This window comes from Panulirus ornatus, chromosome 57 (assembly GCF_036320965.1).
Source record: "Panulirus ornatus isolate Po-2019 chromosome 57, ASM3632096v1, whole genome shotgun sequence".
Classification (NCBI taxonomy): Eukaryota; Metazoa; Arthropoda; class Malacostraca; order Decapoda; family Palinuridae; genus Panulirus; species Panulirus ornatus.
Window position 1 is genome coordinate 5,826,301 of NC_092280.1, and position 22,643 is coordinate 5,848,943.

Genomic DNA, 22,643 nt, shown 5'->3' on the forward strand with positions numbered 1-22,643 from the left:
AAGTGACCTAGTGTGCAAGTACATTGTTAGAAAAACATATATAGTACATACAAAACAAAAAGTTGAGGCAGCTAAATCTTCTACATGATATAGACTGGGTGAATTTATAAAGTAACCTTATACAGTATTATTTTTTTTTGTTTTCAGTCACTCAATTGTGATGTGCTGTGTACAGTAACCGAAATAAACCTAATTGCTTGTAAGAGACCAAAGCTGCTCATCAGCATGATGTCTGCCATGCATTGTTTGGTTCTGGATGTATTCCTTTATTCATACGGTGTCACCTGATTCATTGCAAGTGATGCTGCATTTAAAAGGCAATACAGTTTACTAAGATTCATAGTCTTATTGCTGTTTGTGAAATTTCCACTGCATGACAAGCTTATAAAGAAAGAGTAACCACCTGTTCATCCATCTTTCAAAAGCAAATTTAAAGCTAAATTCTTGATTCTGTGTACTGCTTCTCAGTAAATACCATCACAGTGTCAGAGAGTTTGTTCCTGCAGAAAAAGCCTTTGAAAATTATTAATATAAATTTGCTATAGTAATGATTAGGAATTTTCAGTACAGATTTTAAAAGCACAGTTTTTTTTCAATTGCTTGGATTTGAATGATTAAAATTATGCTAGAAAGCAGATAAGGAAATGCACCCAGTGTTTCCTCAACAAGGGTCGCATAGCTTTGTCTTAACGGTACAGTCCCTAAAGTTTATTTGTAGGATAATTAAGAACAGCAGCACGGATTGATTGGAATCACTGAAACTGAATATGCCAAAATTTTGAGTGCTTAAGTTGAATCTGAATGATCAGGAAATGTGTCATTTAAATTAATGACTAGGGTTTTTTCTTGATACAACCTTAATATCCTTATTGCTGAAACTTAAAAACATAACTTTTGTGCTACACTGAACCTTAAGATTTTGATATGTTAATTGAGGATGGCTCCGTATGTGTTCTTATATATTCCTGCATACCAGTTACATAAATACAGTTTTCATAATTCAATTTTGTCCAGGCTGTAAGTAAAACAGACATACAAAGGAGGTCTACTGCATCAAGATGTGACATAGAAGTGAAGTGACATTAGTGTATGAACAAATACACTTTAATGTTAAGAAAACAGGTATTCTGTATGGAAAAAATAGGAATTTTCAGATACTCTTACTTTGCAGAGGTTTCATTGGTTAATTATCATGAAATGGTTATTATATGACATGCATTATTAACATAGGGCATTAACTGACTATAAATTCTTGGCTTTAAACCAAAATATCAGCAAAACACAAACTGACACATTTAGGACAGTAAAGTTAACAGGGCACAGGCAGTAAGGAGTACCATAATCACAAAAGTTTTTTGACAATAATTCTCTTACTGAGTGTTCTTAACTTTAGAAAAGGTAATTTTTTGAAATTACAAAGCACAATAAACATGGGAAAATCAGACTGTGATGGGGGTTGCTAGATGTATATGCTTCTCTTGAAATGTTGGGCAACACAAGAAATGATTAATCAGAGGTTAGAGAAAAAAAAAAATATATATTCTACAGTGTTCTTGATGATAGACCAGTGTAGGAAAGATGAAAGAAGCCATGATGAGCTGATATGTTAAGAGTTGGCTCATCTTTGTTCTGTGGGTGTGTTGTGATACCATATACACTCTTCTTTTCCAGTGATTTACTGACTAAGTAACCACAGCCTTATATTGTCATATATTAGAATGTGTATTTTTTAAATCTTCAATAGGTAATTGAATAATGTAACTACATGGACTTCGTGTAAAAATCTTCTAACAAGTTCTTAGTATGTTTCCTGTAAAATATAAGCACACGTTTATTTTATTTATGAGGTAATGAATATCGTGGTGTATGAAAAGGAGAAAATATGTGACCCAGAGTAGCTGGCCTGGTGTCTGTAACTGCATATATTCCAAGCCTTATATTCTCAAAGATGGCTTGGTTGTAAATGCTCTTGCTACTTAGACCTGATTTATTCTGTTGGTTTTGCAGTATACATTTTTTTAAGTGATTATGACCTACAGTTTTTGTTTCAAAGGAAGTCTCAAATGTCACAACTTTTGCCATTCAAAAGATAAAGATTTATTATTTTTGTGTGAAATACCTGCTCTTGGATGTGTCACTATTGATGTCACTAATACATACTCAGGCCAGCTTAGCTGAAGTCACCGAGACTACATTCCAGATTATTTTCCTCTCCAGTCTGTATCACTAATCCATTATTTTTCAGTTTATTTTTCACTCTCATGGGTTGGAGTCAATGCCTTACCATGTGTCATATGTATTTTGCTAATGCAGCATGTGTATGTATATTTTTCCACTGTATAATAGACCAAATTCCCCCTTAAAGTTTTACAAAGCACCAGATTACCCTCTTCCCTGTCTTCCCCTCCAGTACAGCTTGTGAGCTTCATGGTCACAGCTGAGGATGGGGTTGGCCTGGTCACTGTTGTGATGGAGCTTTCAATAGGTACCTTCTAATTTCATATTCTCTTCCTGTTCTGATAAATATTTGATGGGATTGGGTTGAAATAGTTTGTTTTGGTGTAATACTGTGAAAAAAGTAAGTTGTTAAATGATTACAATTGAAAGATGTAAAAAAAGTTATTTGTTAAAATATGCAATTTGCTCCAGCACAAACATTGTCCAGATATAAACCAGAATCAAAACCATAGATTAACCCCACACAGCATCTCTTGTTTCACGTGGTCAGCCATTATGTAAAAAAAATCATCTACTTATTTCTCGGTCATACAAAGATAAGAGGTTGTGAACCTACAGCTTTTATTTATATGTAAATATACAAGATTCTACTTAATTGTTCTTAAATATCCTTCTACAACAATACACTTATGAAGACAGCCATAACTTTCAAGTGAAAAATGTACACACTAATAAGAGGCAAGGTAACCATGAAGGAATATCCTACATAAATATGTCCAGGTGCCTCAGTAGTAGTTCTTTGATGGTGAAAAAGTCTCACCAAGATTCAGTTGTTCCTGTTGCCTTTAATCAAATTACCGTACTTACACAAAAGGCTTGCACTACCATATTTTACCTTCATCCATAAAGCTTTAATCAGAAAGATGCAATTCAAGAAACCATATAAAATGTCACACATTTTCCAAGTCCAAGTGTGGTTAAACCAAATTATAGTTATGCCATCTCAAGTTTCACTGTTGTAATTACAAAGGTAAAGTCCCCTTTCCATGAACTGGAAAGAATGACTGCAGTAACAAGATGATACATAAAACAGGCTTGAGATGACACCCTTTGTGGTAAACATATTTTTTACTGTAGCATGAGCTCTGAATGATGAATCTACAGAAAAAAATGGATGCCTTTCCCCTTGGCTATATGAGTGGAAAGTATATGCATTTTAACAAAAAGATTTTGAATTTTATGACAGTGCTCAGAATCCCCATCCAATTAAACATTTGTGTGTATGTCAAACTAGGTTGATATCCTTAGAAGAATTAACAATAGGTAAACTTAGATAACCTACCTTCTTATCACCATTAATTACATTCATAGTAGCACTGGGAGGATCAGGAACACAAAGCCTCTGAAATCCCTTGCACAAACCTTCAACTTCAGCCAAGAGCGTTGAAGTCAAACATGGATTGCCATATTAAACGTGCCTCCTACCTTTTCACTTTCTGTTGCAAGCTGATTTGTCACGAGACCAGTGTTTCCATTCACGCCACCTCTATCTATATATCTATCTACATCCCTAATGCCCATTCTCCTCGTAAAGTCCCTTAAGAGGGTGGCCACAGCAAACGTCTCCATAAATGGCAAACTCCAATTCTGCTTCTTAGCCTTTAATGCCTCATCCTTAACTGGCCACTGGCAGAGAGCAACTCTAGGGCAATGTTTGCAGGGGTTCGTTCCTATGGACCACTTCTACTTAACGTTTCTACCTAAAACTTCTACCCAATGCCCCTACCTAATGTTCCTACCAACAGCTACTACCTGTTACTCCAACCATTTTGTCAAAAGGCAAGGCTAGTGCATAGTGCTAACAGCAAGAAACTCTAGAGTTACGAAATGAAGTGTGTGAATTAAATGTTGTGTGACAATGGGAGATTGTATGTTTGTGGAGAGAATGCCAGCCGCTCAATGGTTATGAAATTCTTGTACTACCTTCGATACTAAATTATTCATGGCATCTTCATTTGAAGTTTCCCTAACCCTGCTCCATATTGTCACTGTACCTACCAATCTCTTACATGGTCTACTAATACTTGTAACTCTGTTGTGTTATGTAACTTTACCAACCAATGATTTGCCTCGTGCTCAACAAGATCAGTACATCTTAAAAGACTCATCCACACACCTTCCTAAAGTTTACAGCAAACCACACCTCCTCAACATCTTTCTGCATTCTATCCTGATTCTCAGCTACAAGCTGGGAATGAATAAGGGCAGACAGTATGACTTATGTACATGTGTATATATGTATATGTCTGTGTGTGTATATATATGTATACGTTGAGATGTATAGGTATGTATATGTGCGTGTGTGGACGTGTATGTATATACATGTATATGTGGGTGGGTTAGGCCATTCTCTCATCTGTTTCCTTGCGCTACCTCGCTAATGCGGGAGACAGCGACAAAGTTTGTTGAATGTGTTTGATGATAGACTGGCAGATATAGAGTGTTTTGGTTGAGGTGGTGTGCAAAGTGAGAGGCTTAGGGAGAATGATTTGGTAAAGAGAGAAGAGGTAGTAAAAGTTTTGTGGTAGATGAAAGCCAGCAAGGCAGCGGGTTTGGATGGTATTGCAGTGGAATTTATTAAAAAAGGGGGTGACTGCATTGTTGACTGGTTGGTAAGGTTATTTAATGTGTGTATGACTCATGTTGAGATGCCTGAGGATTAGCGGAATGCATGCATAGTGCCATTGTTCAAAGGCAAAGGGGATAAAAGTGAGTGCTCAAATTACAGAGGCATAAGTTTATTGAGCATTCCTGGGAAATTATATGAGAAGGTATTGACTGAGAGGGTGAAGGCATGTACAGAACATCAGAATGGGGAAGAGCAGTGTGGTTTCAGAAGTGGTAGAGGATGTGTGGATCAGGTGTTTGCTTTGAAGAATGTATGTAAGAAATACCTAGAAAAGCAAATGGATTTGTATGTAGCATTTATGGATCTGGAGAAGGCATATGATAGAGTTGATAGAAATGCTCTGTGGAGGGTACTGAGAATATATGTTGTGGGAGGCAAGTTGTTAGAAGCAGTGAAAACTTATTCAAACAAGGAAAGTAATTGGTTCTCAGTGAATGTTGGTTCGCGGCAGGGGTGCGTGATGTCTCCATGGTTGTTTAATTTGTTTATGGATGGGGTTGTTAGGGAGGTGAATGCAAGAGTTTTGGAAAGAGGGGCAAGTATGCAGTCTGTTGTGGATGAGAGAGCTTGGGAAGTGACTCAGTTGTTGTTCGCTGATGATAAAGATGGTGGCTGATTCATGTGAGAAACTGCAGAACCTGGTGACTAAGTTTGGTAGAGTGTGTGAAAGAAGAAAGCTGAGAGTAAATGTGAATAAGAGCAAGGTTATTAGGTACAGTAGGGTTGAGGGCCAAGTCAATTGGGAGGTAAGTGTGAATGGAACCATGGAAGCAGAAATGAATCATAGGGTGGGGGAGGGGGCAAAAGTTCTGGGAGTGTTGAAAAATGTGTGGAAGTCAAGAACATTATTGTGGAAAGCAAAAATGGGTATGTTTGAAGGAGTAGTGGTTCTAACAATGTTATATGGTTGCGATGCGTGGGCTATGGATAGAGTTATGTGGAGGAGGGTGGATGTGCTGGAAATGAGATGTTTGAGGACATGTGGTGTGAGGTGTTTTGATCGAGTAAGTAATAATAGGGTAAGAGAGATGTGTGGTAATAAAGAGAGTGTGGTTGAGAGAGCAGAAGAGGGTGTTTTGAAATAGTTTGGTCACATGGAGAGAATGAGTGAGGAAAGATTGACAAAAAGGGTATAAGTGTCAAAGGTGGAGGGAACGAGAAGTTGGAGACCAAATTGGAGGTGGAAAGATGGAGTGAAAAAGATTTTGAGTGATCGGGGGCCTGAACATGCAGGAGGGTGAAAGGCGTGCAAGGAATAGAGTGAATTGGAACGATGTGGTATACCGGGGTTGACGTGCTGTCAATGTATTGAACCAGGGCATGTGAAGCGTCTGGGGTAAACCATGGAAAGTTTTGTGGGGCCTGGATGTGGAGAGGGAGCTGTGCTTTCGGTGCATTATACATGACAGCTAGATACTGAGTGTGAACGAATGTGGCCTTTGTTGTCTTTTCCTAGCGCTACCGTGCGCACATGCAGGGGGAGGGGGTTGTTATTTCATGTGTAGCGGGGTGGCGATGGAAATGAATAAAGGCAGACAGTATGAATTAGGTACATGTGTATATATGTATATATCTGTGTGTGTGTGTGTGTGTATATATATATATATATATATATATATATATATATATATATATATATATATATATATATATATATATATATACGTTGAGATGTATAGGTATGTATATGTGCAAGTGTGGACGTGTATGTATATACATGTGTATGTGGGCGGGTTGGGCCATTCTTTCGTCTGTTTCCTTGCGCTACCTCGCTAACGCGGGAGACAGCGACAAAGCAATATATATATATATATATATATATATATATATATATATATATATGTTTATGGATGGGGTTGTAAAGGAGGTAAATGCAAGAGTCCTGGAAAGAGGGGCAAGTATGAAGTCTGTTGGGGATGAGAGAGCTTGGGAAGTGAGTCAATTGTTGTTCGCTGATGATACAGCGCTGGTGGCTGATTCATGTGAGAAACTGCAGAAGCTGGTGACTGAGTTTGGTAAAGTGTGTGGAAGAAGAAAGTTGAGAGTAAATGTGAAAAAGAGCAAGGTTATTAGGTACAGTAGGGGTGAGGGTCAAGTCAATTGGGAGGTGAGTTTGAATGGAGAAAAACTGGAGGAAGTGAAGTGTTTTAGATATCTGGGAGTGGATCTGTCAGCGGATGGAACCATGGAAGCGGAAGTGGATCATAGGGTGGGGGAGGGGGCGAAAATTTTGGGAGCCTTGAAAAATGTGTGGAAGTCGAGAACATTATCTCGGAAAGCAAAAATGGGTATGTTTGAGGGAATAGTGGTTCCAACAATGCTGTATGGTTGCGAGGCGTGGGCTATGGATAGAGATGTGCGCAGGAGGATGGATGTGCTGGAAATGAGATGTTTGAGGACAATGTGTGGTGTGAGGTGGTTTGAGCGAGTAAGTAACGTAAGGGTAAGAGAGATGTGTGGAAATAAAAAGAGCGTGGTTGAGAGAGCAGAAGAGGGTGTTTTGAAATGGTTTGGGCACATGGAGAGAATGAGTGAGGAGAGATTGACCAAGAGGATATATGTGTCGGAGGTGGAGGGAACGAGGAGAAGAGGGAGACCAAATTGGAGGTGGAAAGATGGAGTGAAAAAGATTTTGTGTGATCGGGGCCTGAACATGCAGGAGGGTGAAAGGAGGGCAAGAAATAGAGTGAATTGGAGTCATGTGGTATACAGGGGTTGACGTGCTGTCAGTGGATTGAAGCAAGGCATGTGAAGCGTCTGGGGTAAACCATGGAAAGCTGTGTAGGTATGTATATTTGCGTGTGTGGACGTGTGTATGTACATGTGTATGGGGGGGGGGGGTTGGGCCATTTCTTTCGTCTGTTTCCTTGCGCTACCTCGCAAACGCGGGAGACAGCGACAAAGTATAAAAAAAAAAAAAAAAAAAAAAAAAAAAAAAAATATATATATATATATATATATATATATATATATATATATATATACTTTGGTTTCACACCCATACGTTCACAGCTAGATTAAGTACTCAAGCTTTTCCCGTTTATGGAAACAGGAAAAGTAAAGGCAATTGTTTCAATACTCACAGCCACTTACGTACTATCATTTGCAGTGCACCAAATCCACAGGCTCCGTAGACTTTTCCGTATGCCCCGGTTCAACCCACTGATAACACATGGCCCAATGTATATTACATTGCTTCAATTCACTCTAAACCACGTTCAGAGCACCGAAAACCTTTCGCACTCCATGCTCCTACCAACACTTCACTCTCCCCCTCACTTTTGACACACATATATATCAACCACTCCTAAATCATCCTATCCTAAGGTCTAAACCATATTATCTCTCAAGCATAATCTTAGTACCCTGTCTCTTTCTTACTCGATCGACCCATTTAACACCATACACACTGTCGTCAACTATCTAGTTCCTAATTCACTCACCCCTCTTCCGTACTTTCTTATATCAAGCCCAATTCTCGCTTTCACACAACACCATCGGCATAATAAGACCTTCAAACTTTCCCATCTTTTAAAGCTCCTAAATACATCCAAGACCTTTTCCCTCCCCTGCCTCATCTTATGACTATCCTCAGCTTCATGGCATAGATCCATCAACTGCCATGTCTACTCCCAGGTAACCACAGCACAGCACTTTCTCCAGGTTCTTCCCCTTCCAAACACATCCTCAACCAATGCTGTCTCACCGTGGCCTTAAGGCTTGCAATATAACATGACACCAAAAGAGCAAGAGATGAAGAAATATCGGGGGAAATTTTGGTTAAGGCAAATGATCGGAAACACAATATATTAGAGGCACATAATTAGCCTCAACGACTTACAAGGTACAGTAACCGAGTCAGAAATGGAGATAAAACATGCTCATCTATCCAAAGAAAAAAAGTTACTGAATACACAGAAGCGTACGTGTTGCCGTACATCTAATTATGATTTCATGCTGCATTTTAAAGCTCTCGCCTCTACATAAGAAACAATCGGGTAGACCATAAAAATAAAACTTAATAACAGTTGGTAATATGCATGCACGTTTACATTATGAACCCACTGAGACTGGGAGTATAATCATTATTATAAAACGTTACGATAAACTATCTACCACAAAAATGATTAGATACAACTATATATATATATATATATATATATATATATATATATATATATATATATATATATATATATACTTTTTGTCAATTCTTTATTGTAGTGGGAAGAAGAGGGTGCAGTCGACAGAAGGTTGGCGAAGACATTGATGAAAATCTAGATAATTCTAACTGCATTTCTCACCAGCTGAGGCGCGCCACCTTTCTTTCTTCTTCTTTGTAACATTCGTGATGTGACGTGTGGCATACATGCTTCCTGGCCCACTTGACCGGGGAAAAGTTTCTAAACTCTCTCGCTTTTAAGGGGCCCGACTGAAACTATGGGGAGTGGCGTGTCTCGAAAGCTGCGGCAGCACCATTCTCCCCCCAAAACCGCCACTTTCTATCAACCAAACAACTTGCAAATCGGCTAATATCACCGTGACAAATTTTTCTGCATATTTTCTCATAGAAAATGGATCTTAGGAATCTTCATACATGCTTGGATCAATGCAACAACGGTCAGGCAAACTGATGTATTTGATGATTACTACACCTTTGATACCAACAATTGACTAATCATCTCGAAACTTGACAAACTGTAATTTAGTAAGGTCTTAAAACACCACAGAATATTATCAAGTTGAAAAAATAATGCGGCTTATGAACTTGGAACATGGCGTGTATTTCCGTCACTATGTATGTTCCATTCGACTTCGTCATCCTGCAAAACACAATTTTCAAGCAGCAATATATGCCTTGGGATGGCTCTACTCTCATGAATCGACACCAAAGGCTGGTATAACATGCCACGAATAAATTGGTGACGTTTACGAGTTAGTGAGATATCACATGTCAATTTACGTGACTGAATATATCGAAAAGAATCGAGGTACATGGAAATGACGCAAGTGTTCGTTCACCGGTCGCTCGACAAGATACTCACTCGGCTACAAGCTTGGGAAGGCAAAACCCGTGCAGTTCTTGTAAGTCTGGACCTTTCCCAGTGGCGTGTCCCTCTTTCCTCTGCAATCTAGTGTAAGTATCAACATTTGTATTATTGTAAACCTGTGAGGTGACCATAGGCGTCGATGACGTGTTAAGTAACCGTGATACAGGACCTTCGGGTAAATTGTATCGGGCGGGTGTATAAAGTTTCTTCCGGGTCCCCTTCCCTTCTTCATCACAGTCTTCCACATTGAAACATTCTTTTATATTGCAATGCAGACATTTTAAGAGATCCCAGGAAATTCTCGGGCCTGAGTACGAGATACCCCCTGAACCCCACCCTCACGGTGAGGCGCAGCAACAGTGATCCCCAAACAGGCCACTTCTATGGTTTTGGGAAACATATCTAAACTCGTTATGGACAATGTAGTTTATATGGGAATGCAAAATGACAGATGTCAAAGTGGAAACAGATTTAAATGGTAAGCATTTTTTATCGCCATATGGTGAACTTTTTGTCATGCAAGAACACAGGCAACATCCACGATCACACCTACGCGTCACTGGGGGTGGCAGCACAGGTGCTTGCCGGTGCTTGTTGCCCGATTTATACCGGAAAGAAATGTCCTTTGAGAGGTATTCGATCTTACGTCATCTACTCTTTTTTTTTTTCACAGGAAAAATATTGGCAAAATAGTCACCTCAAAGTGTCTAGAATTTACTCGAAAGGTTTCATGGAATGCTCGAAAACACACACACACACACACACACGCCCAACCTTCTGGGCCATACTTTCACAATTCTTAGCTCTCACTCTGAACTGCTGTCATGAATTGGGATCCAAATTCTCTTAAACGGCATGGGTTGAAGGCTGATTTTCACTAGCAAGAATAGACTATAACCCCTCTAGCCTGTGTGGATTAATGTTCCCAATTATATACTACGCCATTCCTTAGATGTACTTATCTCATATGATATATGTCTTGTATAAACATTTAAGATACTGAGCTTGAAGCAGGATCAAGGTTCAAACAATGCTACGATTGTAGTGTGCAAGAGGGCGTCTGTATATGATATATAATCCTTTACATGTGTGGCATCTCTCTAGTGTGGGCGGACTGGAAATGTCACATCCGCCAAGGGGTGCATTTCTATATGCTGTATATTATTCACTTTCTGCACAAGGAGTCCCATGCATCTTCATTGTTATTATTTCACTCCAACAGCAAAACTAAATTACGCTGAAGTATTTCCAGCTATACAAAATATTCCCCTGCCAACCACTGAATAGATTTTTATGACTATATTATGAAATTCACATTGTAATGTACTGAAGGTGTTTATCATATTTTTTTTTTATAATATAACGATTATAATAATCATAAACGACCTACACTTGTGGCAACAACTAGCCAAAACCTGGTAACTTAAAAGTAGTTGCCAGGTTGTCTTAACCTCTCATCATCATTCCAACTTTAAAAGGGTCACAAATGCTAAATTAATTTACTTTGTATTACGGCAAATTATGAACTTTGCTGAAGAGAACTGCCAGCCTAAATATGTTAAAGCGGATAATACGGGATTAAAGGATAATACGGGATTAAATGAACGAATATTAGGCAAACTGGTCTGCATCAGTGACTTCAAGTAAACCTCTATCTCATGTTTTCTTAAGGTTGTACAAGTTCACATACGAAATACACATAGTCAAGTGGCATTCTCCGCAGTAATAGCCTTATTTCGTAATGTCTGTACTGATGAATGCAATTTCAGTAATAATGTAGGGTACTTCACAACAGGACTAGGTTAGTCAAGAGGCATGGTGCGTGTTGACCCTCGTCTCTTGTGTTAATCTACAGCAATTGAAGTCCATATATGTTAGGACTGTAACCAAAAGACCCACCATCTACAAGTGAAAGAGTTCTCCAAGACTACCACTGCAAAGTATAACAAGGAGCCTGACAGTTGTTCATTCGGTTTTGTTGATCCGCTTGTCACATAAATGAATGAATTATAATAATATGTCTTTATAACACAACATAATTGAATTAGATTATCTAAAGTAATAATTAAGCGTTTTGGAGAGCTTAATTTCACAAGCAATATGCCGATTAAGAAATCTTTTGCAGATAGGTGTCAAAATGGGACTTTACTTGATTAGATTAACTATACGTAGCATAATTTTCATGACGTCCAATGTTCCGACGCGTATACAACAACTTTTAAGATTACACTTAACAGCCATACGAATGTTACACGCCTCTAGAATTACTTGTCAAGTCCACTTCGACATTCATTGCACAATGAAGCATTATTTTTGAGAGAAGTTCAGCGTTCAACTTCATGCAAAGAGTAGAACTTCCAACAATGGTATGGTTTCAAAGGAAAATGAGCAGGGTTCTCCTGCTAACCTCGATGTATAAGGGCCTGGCAGATTCACTTGCCTAGTAATGTGATTTTGTCACACTAATGTTGGCAGGAAGAACATCACCTGCCAAGGCACTTGTATCTACATAAAACCTTCACCATTTAACTTTTTTTTTTACTATTATTATCCTTGCCTGTATGTTCTGGCATAATATACTGACGTCCTTAGGGTGAGCTCCATTACTTAAGATATCTAACAGAATATCCGACATACATTGAGAGGCACAGTGCGGTTAGGGTCCGAGGTGTGAGCGGGGAGATAATGGGGTTTGGATCCGGGTTAATAAATAAACTCCACTACTTAGTTGCTGTCTCCCGTGTTAGCTAGGTAGCGCAATGAAACAGACGAATCACCCAACCTACCCACATACACACGTGTATAAATAAACGCCTACACACGCAACATATACATACCTATACATTTCAACGTATACATACATATACATATGTACATATCCATACTTGCTGCCTTCATCCAATCCCGTCGCCACCTCAACACATGAAATGGCACCCCTCTCCCCCCTGCGAGCGCGCGAGGTTGCTCTAGGAAATGACAACAAAGACCACATTCGTTCACACTGTCTCTAGCTGCCATGTGTAATGCACCGAAACCACATCTCCCTTTCCAAATCCAGGCTCCACAAAACTTTCCATAGTTTACCCCAGACGCTTCACATGCCCTGGTTCAATCCATTGAGAGCACGTCGACCCCGACATACCAATTCACATTTGCATTGCTATCAAAGTAATAAATTTCACTCTCTAGTGTCATAACTCTCCTCCTTCTCATAGATAAGTTCTCATGCTTGCTTAACAGACTGTAAATGACAGAAATTTAAGCTCTGAAAATAGATATAAACCTTTCCTAACAGATATGGTGTTGGGCAAGCATCTCCCCTCCCCCTTAGTTTTCTTACCCTGTCTTACATTTGCTTTTTTTTAAAGCCTTTTCCCTGCACAAACTTTAAACAACATTGGTGCCTCCGACCTATGCTGTGGAAGTGAGGAGGAGTTTATACAGGTGGCAGTCAGTGAATGGTTGAGAAGGCCCCATATAAACAAGCTGCTGCAATCATAACTTAAGTTAGCAAAGTGAGTAAATGCTCACAGTTGCTGACCCTGATATTCCTTGAGAATATATTTTCATTTTAGGAGAATATATTTTCATTTTTGGCAAGTACAATGAATAATATCATAAACTTAAATACTGGGAAAAGAAAGTCATACAAGTTATAATTCATTCATCCTGCTGCCATGATACCGAAAATCAGGAAAATTCCAAAATATTGGAAATGTTTGACCATACGGTTGCTGGATATGAATAGTTAAGCATGTACACATATGGTTAGAGTTTGCTATATGGCTTGGCTAGGGTACTTATTTTTTTTTTTTTCAGATGGTTTAAGTGGGATAAAATTTCAACCATTCTTTGACAATAAGACTGTGTGTAACTTCCTCATATACAGGAAAAGCATTGACCACATACTTCTAACAAAGTTGGAGCAACTTCGGAATTCAAATAAAACTGTTTAAAAAAATAAACTCAGTGCAACTACACACAGACAGCTTCAGTTCAAAATCATCTGAGTAGTTTCTATATAATCAGCCTCTGTAGACTTGTTCTACCAATCGAGATAATGTAAAGGTCTTGCATTATACTTATCAACGGTATTCAAGCAAGTTCAGATGTACTAAACTAGCAACAAAATAATAACACTTACATTTACGGAAAAAAAAAAATTCTAGGAAGGTTAACGTGCTTCAGAAATGATGGGGCTTCCCAGAAATTGCAATCATATCCTAGCAGGGGATTCCCATATCCCAGTAGGGGGCTTTCCATATCCCAGTTGGGGTTTCCCATACCCCAGTAGGGTTCCCCAGAAATGCAATCATGTCCTAGTAGGTCTTTCTAGAAATGCAATTATATCCTAATATTTTTTTATTAGAGGAATATCTGTTGTTTTGGGATGATGATTAGTGAAATTTGTGAAACACGAGAAAGATTCATCTGAAGAATCTACCTGGTCTTAATTACATTTGTTTGAGGAATTGGGCAGTTTGATAGTTTAATTTAGAAGTCTTGCTGGAAGTTGACAAATTAACTTTGAAATTACAAAGTTGCAACATTTTCATAACAAAGCCTGCCTCCCTCTTAGCTTTTGGCATTTGAAAGCAATACTTTGTTATTTCACAATACATATATAGTGTAAAACTGGATGCAGTCCTCTAAATTTGAATGTTAAGCAGCTCCTTATCTTTTCTAGAATGCTCATTGTGGTATCTCAGTAGTTCTTTATCTTTTCTAAAATGCTCATTGTGGTATCTCAGTAGCTCCTTATTTTTTCTACAATGGTCACTGTGTTATCTCAGCAGCTCCTTATCTTTTCTAAAATGCTCACTATGTTAGCAGCTCCTTATCTTTTCTAAAATGCTCACTGTGGTATCTCTGCAGCTCCTTATCTTTTCTAAAATGCTCACTGTGGTATCTCTGCAGCTCCTTATCTTTTCTAAAATGCTCACTGTGGTATCTCAGCAGCTCCTTATCTTTTCTAAAATGCTCACTGTGTTATCTCAGCACCTCCTTATCTTTTCAAAAATGCTCACTGTGTTAGCAGCTCCTTATCTTTTCTAAAATGCTCAGTGTTATCTCAGCAGCTCCTTATCTTTTCTAAAATGCTCAGTGTGGTATCTCATCAGCTCCTTATCTTTTTTAAAATGTTCACTGTGTTATCTCAGCAGCTCCTTATCTTTTCTAAAATGCTCAGTGTGGGATCTCATCAGCTCCTTATCTTTTTTAAAAAGCTCACTGTGGTATCTCAGTAGCTCCTTATCTTTTCTAAGATGCTCACTGATACCACTTTTTTAATTACATTCAGGGTTGTGGTATGTCTTTTTAAAGGTACAAATTTCTTCTTGTGATTTTATATAGATTATCAGCATCTTAAGACATCTATTACTTACAGGAATCTCACTCAGAACCAAGATGCCCATTACCTTGTACTACCTGCCCCTCTCACCCTATTGCCGCTCTGTGCTGCTCACTGCTCGAGCTGTTGGGATTGACCTCACCCTCAAGACAGTCAACTTATTTGATGGTGAACAGCTCAAGCCAGAGTTCATTCAGATCAACCCCCAGCACACTGTCCCTACCATGGTTGATGGTGATCTTACACTCTGGGAAAGGTGAGGAGAGTCATCAGTCTCTTGGACCATGACAATATCTATATTATCATAAATTACTTGTGATGGAAAACTTTTAAAGGGGGCAGCACTAACAGCTCTCATCACTTGATACTAAGAAAATTTCTTCTCAAAGTCATATGTAATGTGGTCCAAAGGCTTATGAAGGAGCATTTCTTCTCAAAGCCATATGTAATGTGGTCCAAAGGCTTATGAAGGAGCAAGACATTTTCATCATCTTGGTTCTCAGATCATTGTCTGGGGTGGGGCAAGCAAGGTTTAAAGTGTATGTTCCAAACAGACTACAGTCTACAAAGGAGTAATGTGGCTGACAATATATTTAAGCCATCTTGGAATCTTCACTCACACTGACAAGGTTCCATTATACAGCTAAGTAATCTAGGGTTGCAACTGCTAAGATAGGTACAAGTAAAACATAAATCTACAACCAAAAGCTCAATACAGAGCACTGTACAGGGCATCATCTAATATAACAGTAGGGGAATGCCTCTTGAAGCCCTTCCTTCAACCCCCAATACTCAAGAGCTAAAAGTCAATTTTGCCCCAAGCAACCAGCCTTTGAGGACCTTTTTGAAATAACAAATGTATAATAATGTGAACTGTAGTATTTTGTGAACTTTCTATCATCATGATAGTTATTACTGGTCTCCACACATAAATGGGCCTTTCTGAAAATTTCCCCCATTAGTGGTTTGGACATATGGTGCAAATGAGTGAGGAAAGATTGACAGAGAGGATATATGTGTCAGAGGTGGAGGGAACAAGAAGTGGAAGACCAAATTGGGAGGTGGAAGGATGGAGTGAAAAAGATTTGAGTGATCTGGGCCTGAACATTCGGGAGAGTGAGAGGCTTTCAAGGAAAGATAGCGAGTTAAAAGGACGTGCTGTCAGTGGACTAAACCAGGGCATGTGAAACATTTGGGGTAAACCATGGAAAGATCTGTGGGGCCTGGATGTGGATAGGGAGCTGTGGTTTCAGTGCATTACACATGACAGCTAGAGACCGAGTGTGGCTGAATGTAGGCCTTTTTTGTCTGTTTTCCTGGTGTTACCTTGCTGACGCAGGGGGTAGTGATGCTGTTTCCAGTGGGACAGGGCAACAACAGGAATAGATGAAGGCAAGCAAGTATGACTATGTACATGTGTGTATATGTAAATGTCTATCCTTCACATACATTCTTCAAAGCAAACACCTGATCCACATATCCTCTACCAGTTATGAAACCACACTGCTCTTCCCCAGTCTGATGCTCTGTACATGCCTTTGCCCTCTCAATCAATACCCTCCCATATAAATTCCCAGGAATACTCAACATGCCTCTGTAGTTTGAAGACTCACCTTTATCCCCCTATGCCTTTGTACAATGGCACTATCCATGCATTCTGCCAATCCTCAGGTGCTTCACCATGGCCCATACATACATTGAATATCCTTACCAACCAGTCAACAACACAATCACCCCCTTTTTTAATAAATTCCATGCTATACCATCCAAACCCACTGCCTTGCTACTTTTCATCTTCCACAAAGCTTTCACTACTACTTCTATGTATACCAAATCATTCTCCCTGACCCTCTCACTTTATACACCACCCTGACCAAAACATTCTGTATCTGCCACTCTATCATCAAACACATTCAACAAACCTTCAAAATACTCACTCCATCACTGTTATCATTTTCCCACTTGCTCTCGTCACTGATGTTCCCATATATTCTCGTCTTATGCACGTTATTTACCTCCTTCCTCCCTAAAATTTAATGGTACTCTCTCACCCCAACTCTTATATTCACCATTTCATGAATAACAAGGTACCCTCAAGAACAGAGGACTGAGCCTCAGAGGGGAGGGTAAGGTAAGGTATGGCATGATAATGTGCAAGGTTTCTTAGGTTTTGGTTAAGCAGAAGAATTCTCTCTCTCTTTTCATCACACCTTCCCAAGGGACAAATGAATTGGAGTACATTATCATTAAATGTAAAGTTTGTCAAGTCTAAGAATTTTTTGTTTCAGCCGTGCAATCTGTATGTACCTGTCCTCTCAGTATGGGAAAGATGATTCCCTTTACCCAAAGGACCCTAAAGCTCGGGCCAAGGTGGATGCCCTCCTCCACTTTGACCTTAGCACTTTGGCTCACCGGTGGGGTTTAGTGTTTGTAAGTACAAAACATTCTCTACAAAGCTTTAGTTTAGATTAAATGTCTGATGTTATTGTGTGCTTTATAAAAAGACCAATTCTGTATGATATTTAAGACATGAAAAAAAAAAAAGCATGGATATGGAATGGTGTAGTCACTTCTACCATTCAAGCTCCTGAAATGAGTTATCTGAATAGTGCTTGCTGTGTTAACAAATGGTATGGAGTAAATGATGCAGACATGAATAGAAATAGGATATGAGAGAGAGATGAAGACATAAATGGGGTATGGTGTCATGGAGTAGATTAAGAGGAACATCTTGGAGTGGTTCACTCATGTGGAGATGATTATATTACAATGATAGGTTGGTTAAGAAAATATACAGGACCAAGGAAGAAAATACAATGAGGGAAACACAGCCACCATCAATTATGGAGTGAAAAAATATGTACGGAAGAGGAACACGGAAATTGTTAGGAGGGGCATGGAGCATGCTAGGAAGGTGTGCTTGGATAGAACAACTAGGAAGCCTTTTCCTTTGCTGGCTTAAAATTATATCACAACAGCTTCTTGTCATATTTTGTTTTTTCATCAAAGCCCAAACCTTTAAATGGCTGATGCATTTCTAGTATTTAAAATACCATATTGCTGAACAACAGGTAGCTCTTTCATGAAACATCCAGGCCATGCCCATAGAAAAATAAAGCAGAATGTTTTACAGAACACCAGTTCATGCATTGGTGTCAAACCTTCCTGATATACAGTTCATGCATTGGTGTCAAACCTTCCTGATGTACAGTAATGCCATTATGGTTACTTATTTCTTTTTTCTTTTTTACTTGACTAGGGCCCAGTGAAACTAGGAAAGCTGTCTAAGCCAAGCCAAGAGAGTGTGGACAAGTTTCATGAGGCACTGGGTTGGCTAGATGGCTTCTTGAGCCACAAGAAATTTGCTGCTGGGACAGATCACGTTACAATTGCTGACCATGTCCTAGTGGCAAACATCTCCAGTTACCAGGCTGCAGGTTTCATCATCCAAGACTACTCAAATATCTACACGTGGCTCCAGCGATGCAAAGAAGCCATTGACGGTTATGAGGAGCTTAATGGGAATGATGCTAAGAAGTATGGAGACTTTGTTAAGTCTAAGATTACTGAAAAGTAAAGATATATAAATAAAAAAGGTCAACATAAAAATACTATTCCATTTATTAGCATGCTTGGATTAGCCCAGTTGAGTATTGCACAGTATTTCATTTTGCAACACTTTTGTAGTTGAACTTTGAGATGTAAGAATTAAAACTTCATATTGCTTTACACTGTACAGTCCTTTGGGGTGCTTCTTTTATGTTGGGGTCATCATTAAGCATCAGTGTCATGCATCTGACAATTACTAGAGAAGACCTACTTTTGTTAACCTTTATCATCCCTGTTGTTGGGTTCTTGTGGTTGTAAATATCAGAGCAAATATTTGTTACTGATATCAAAATGTTTATGATTGTTAACTTCAGAAATACACATAGTTTTTCAAAAGGTTGTATTATTTACAAGTATTACCTATGCAAGAAATCATGATAGATATTGTATTTTACAGCCAAATCATCTGCCACATTGTTTTTTAACTACATTATCTTTCATCAACCCATTTGTAAGTAAAAACTCTGCGATTCCATATTGAAAATTTCAAAATCTAGCATTGGAATAGAAAATTTTCTGCAAGTAATTTTCACGAAAAGTCTAACAAGATCATACAATCAAAACTTGTGAGACACGCAAGCAATACCAAATATGTTATGTATGACAGAAGAGTTCAGCACAAGAATTGCTGTGCTAGCTTTCTGAAAATCAGAATCTAAATGCAGATTGCGTACAGATTTTTCATAACCTCAAAATAATTAAAAAGCCATGTAATTGTGATATGTTCAATCAAACTTGTTCATGAGATATTTTTAATACAAGTGATCAACTTTTCTTCCAATACATTATAAAGTGAGGTATATTCTGACCCATAGATGGAAACATTAGTGTCAGATATACTGTTTGTCCTTCAGATATTAAAAGCAAATATAAAAGTTTAAAGTAAAGTAAAAAATGATTAATTTCTTCAAAAATTAGACAAAACTAATTCATTTATTTAGTAGCAATCTTGAAAACAACTTTTATAAGGCATGACTGAAAGGGATCAAATTTTACTCTGAAATTTGGTAAGCAGCAGAAGTGTTCACAAAGTACATCTACCAAGTACCTGTCCACATTACCAAAACAAACATGAGATTGGAAAATGAAATCTACTTCCAAGAACTGCTTCGGATTTTGAACTAACAAATACATAACCTAATCCTGTCTGTACAATTCACACATTTCCACACATATCTTACTAACACCCTATACCACTGATGGAGACCACTACTCACATTTTTCTACGGTTTATGTTACACACTACACCCTAAACGACTCATGAACACCATCTGCTATACACAAAATCCATCACTCCCCAGCCTCCTCACACACTCACCTAGACCACCCTATTCCATCAGATCCCTATGCAACAGAATGTTTATGACACCATCCACCAACGCCCTCCACTAAACACACCATACTCTTGAATTCATCATCATACTATGCACCAAAATTCTCCCATCACTTATCAAAAACTCACCAACACCACCACTTACCATCGCCATCAGCCATAAATTTGCCTATAACGGAAAAGATAAAGAGTAGGGATAGACGAGTGTAACATTCAAAGATGCACAGAAAAAGCAGCCAAAGGTCATTGTAAGTTTTATTGTGTTAGAGTTGTAGATGAACTGATTAAACGACAAGATGGAACTGTAAAGACAAGACAGAATATAGATGTAAAACAAGTCGTATATTACTAAAAATAGGTCCCTTTCCGTACTATACAAACAAGCAATGTCACACGGTCTGTGATATTCACAACAATCACCACAATGCACCATCACTACCACTTATCAGCGAGAACGTTACCCACATCACAGTCTCCCAATACAGACACTTAAACTTCCACTACAACTCAACATCCTCAACCACTGCTAACATCCTCCTCCACCGCTCACCACCATTCATGACATGACAATCCACCGACTCACCACGCAACACCATACCACACCTCTTACATGCATCAATACCCACCACCACTGAAGAAGTATTGATTTAGTGCTAACTCGTCTCTTAAACAAGCTAGAAAACAATAAACTGCGTCATGTAACGAGCATGGAGTCAGGGACATTATGGTATTATCCAATGTGTAATTCACCATGGGAAAGGGGGACATGGAGGCGGGTGGATGTTGTATCCGGGCGGCTGTTATCAGTGATGCGTTGCGTGGCGTGTGTGACCAACCACCTGATTCACCACCACCCACCACCAACACTTTATAACACTACACCACTGGTGCCATCACTCCACCGTCATCATCATCGTCATAGCATCAACGACAACACTATACGTCAACTTACCCCCCAAAACCACCACCTTGTCCCCAACACCATACCGATAACATTACACCACACCAACCTCACAACCAACACCATCATACCACCAGTACCAAACGCTATACCACGGGTACCATCACCTGGTCCCCATCGCAATACGAGCTGAACCACTGCTGTACAACTAATAATACCAACAACTCGTCACCAGACACCAGAGCTGTACCCACAACAACTGTGACTCAGACATCGTCGTCCTTAAACTTAAACTGTGGGTCAAATACCGCACTAGCACTATCTTGTTTCTTACGTTTCCTTTGTGTTCGGGGATCAGTACCTTACTTTTCTTAAGCTACTGTATGACAGACTAGGTGTTACACTGCTGTCAGTCATGCTAGGTTGAATTTTTTTCTTCTTCACAACTCTTCGTAGTCAACTTTAGTTTACAGTATACTAAGGGTGACTTGACTCCAGTTTTCACCTTCCTTAAGAATCGGTACGATGACTTTATGAACTGTGAGCAACATTCATCATGGGGCGAACGCAGCCATTAGCTAAGGTTACAACAGACTCCACCTTGCTACCCCCAAAAGTGCGTCCTCAAACTAGCACTTATGTAACAAAAATGCCATGCGAGTGTGGTAAGAAGTACGCAACTTTCCTGTGACTGAGAAAAACATTATAACCATCTCATGAATTCAGATGTTATCTTGAGTGACGTCAAAGAGATAGTCTACTCCTCACTCCCAACTGGGACGTTTCATTTTCTAATCACGAATCACTTTCCAGCTGTGTTGACGACTGTTAGTAGATTATCTTATATTTTCTTACCACCCTCTTTGCATGAGATATATTAGAAATAGTCCTCATTAAGTATGATATAGGCTTAGCCTACCGGCCACTAGACAAACAGTAAGCGTATGTCTGCTTTTGTAGCTTCAACCGTGTCGGCGGTTTGGCTCAAATCAAATGGCCTAAGGCTTCCCAGAGGATTAGTTGGTATCCTTTGCTTTCCCACTTGCCGCCGGTGGCTGCCATGAAGCGTCATGAACACAGAATACACCAGCAGAGGCGTCGTGAACACAGAATACACCAGCAGAAGCGTCATGAACACACAATACAGCAGCAGAAGCGTCATGAACACACATTACTCCAACAGAAGCGTCATGAGCACAGAATACACCAGCAGAAGCGTCATGAACACAATACAGCAGCAGAAGCGTCATGAACACAGAATACACCAGCAGAAGCGTCATGAACACACAATACAGCAGCAGAAGCGTCATGAACACACAATACTCCAACAGCGTCATGAACACAGAATACACCAGCAGAGGCGTCATGAACAGAGAATACACCAGCAGAGGCGTCGTGAACACAGAATACACCAGCAGAGTCGTCGTGAACACAGAATACACCAGCAGAAGCGTCGTGAACACAATACTCCAACAGAAGCGTCACGAACACAGAATACACCAGCAGAAGCGTCATGAACACACAATACAGCA

At 39.2% G+C, this 22,643-nt stretch overlaps 1 protein-coding gene across 1 annotated transcript; it reads left to right on the forward strand.

Moving 5' to 3' along the window:
* The first annotated feature begins 9,211 nt into the window (after positions 1–9,211).
* Positions 9,212–19,213, forward strand: LOC139766128 (glutathione S-transferase 1-1-like). The gene is made up of 4 exons (XM_071694358.1): positions 9,212–10,004; positions 15,305–15,524; positions 17,557–17,698; positions 18,528–19,213. The coding sequence occupies exons 2-4, from the start codon at positions 15,325–15,327 to the stop codon at positions 18,843–18,845; spliced, it is 660 nt and encodes a 219-aa protein (XP_071550459.1). The 5' UTR covers positions 9,212–10,004; positions 15,305–15,324; the 3' UTR covers positions 18,846–19,213.
* The last annotated feature ends 3,430 nt before the right edge of the window (positions 19,214–22,643 follow it).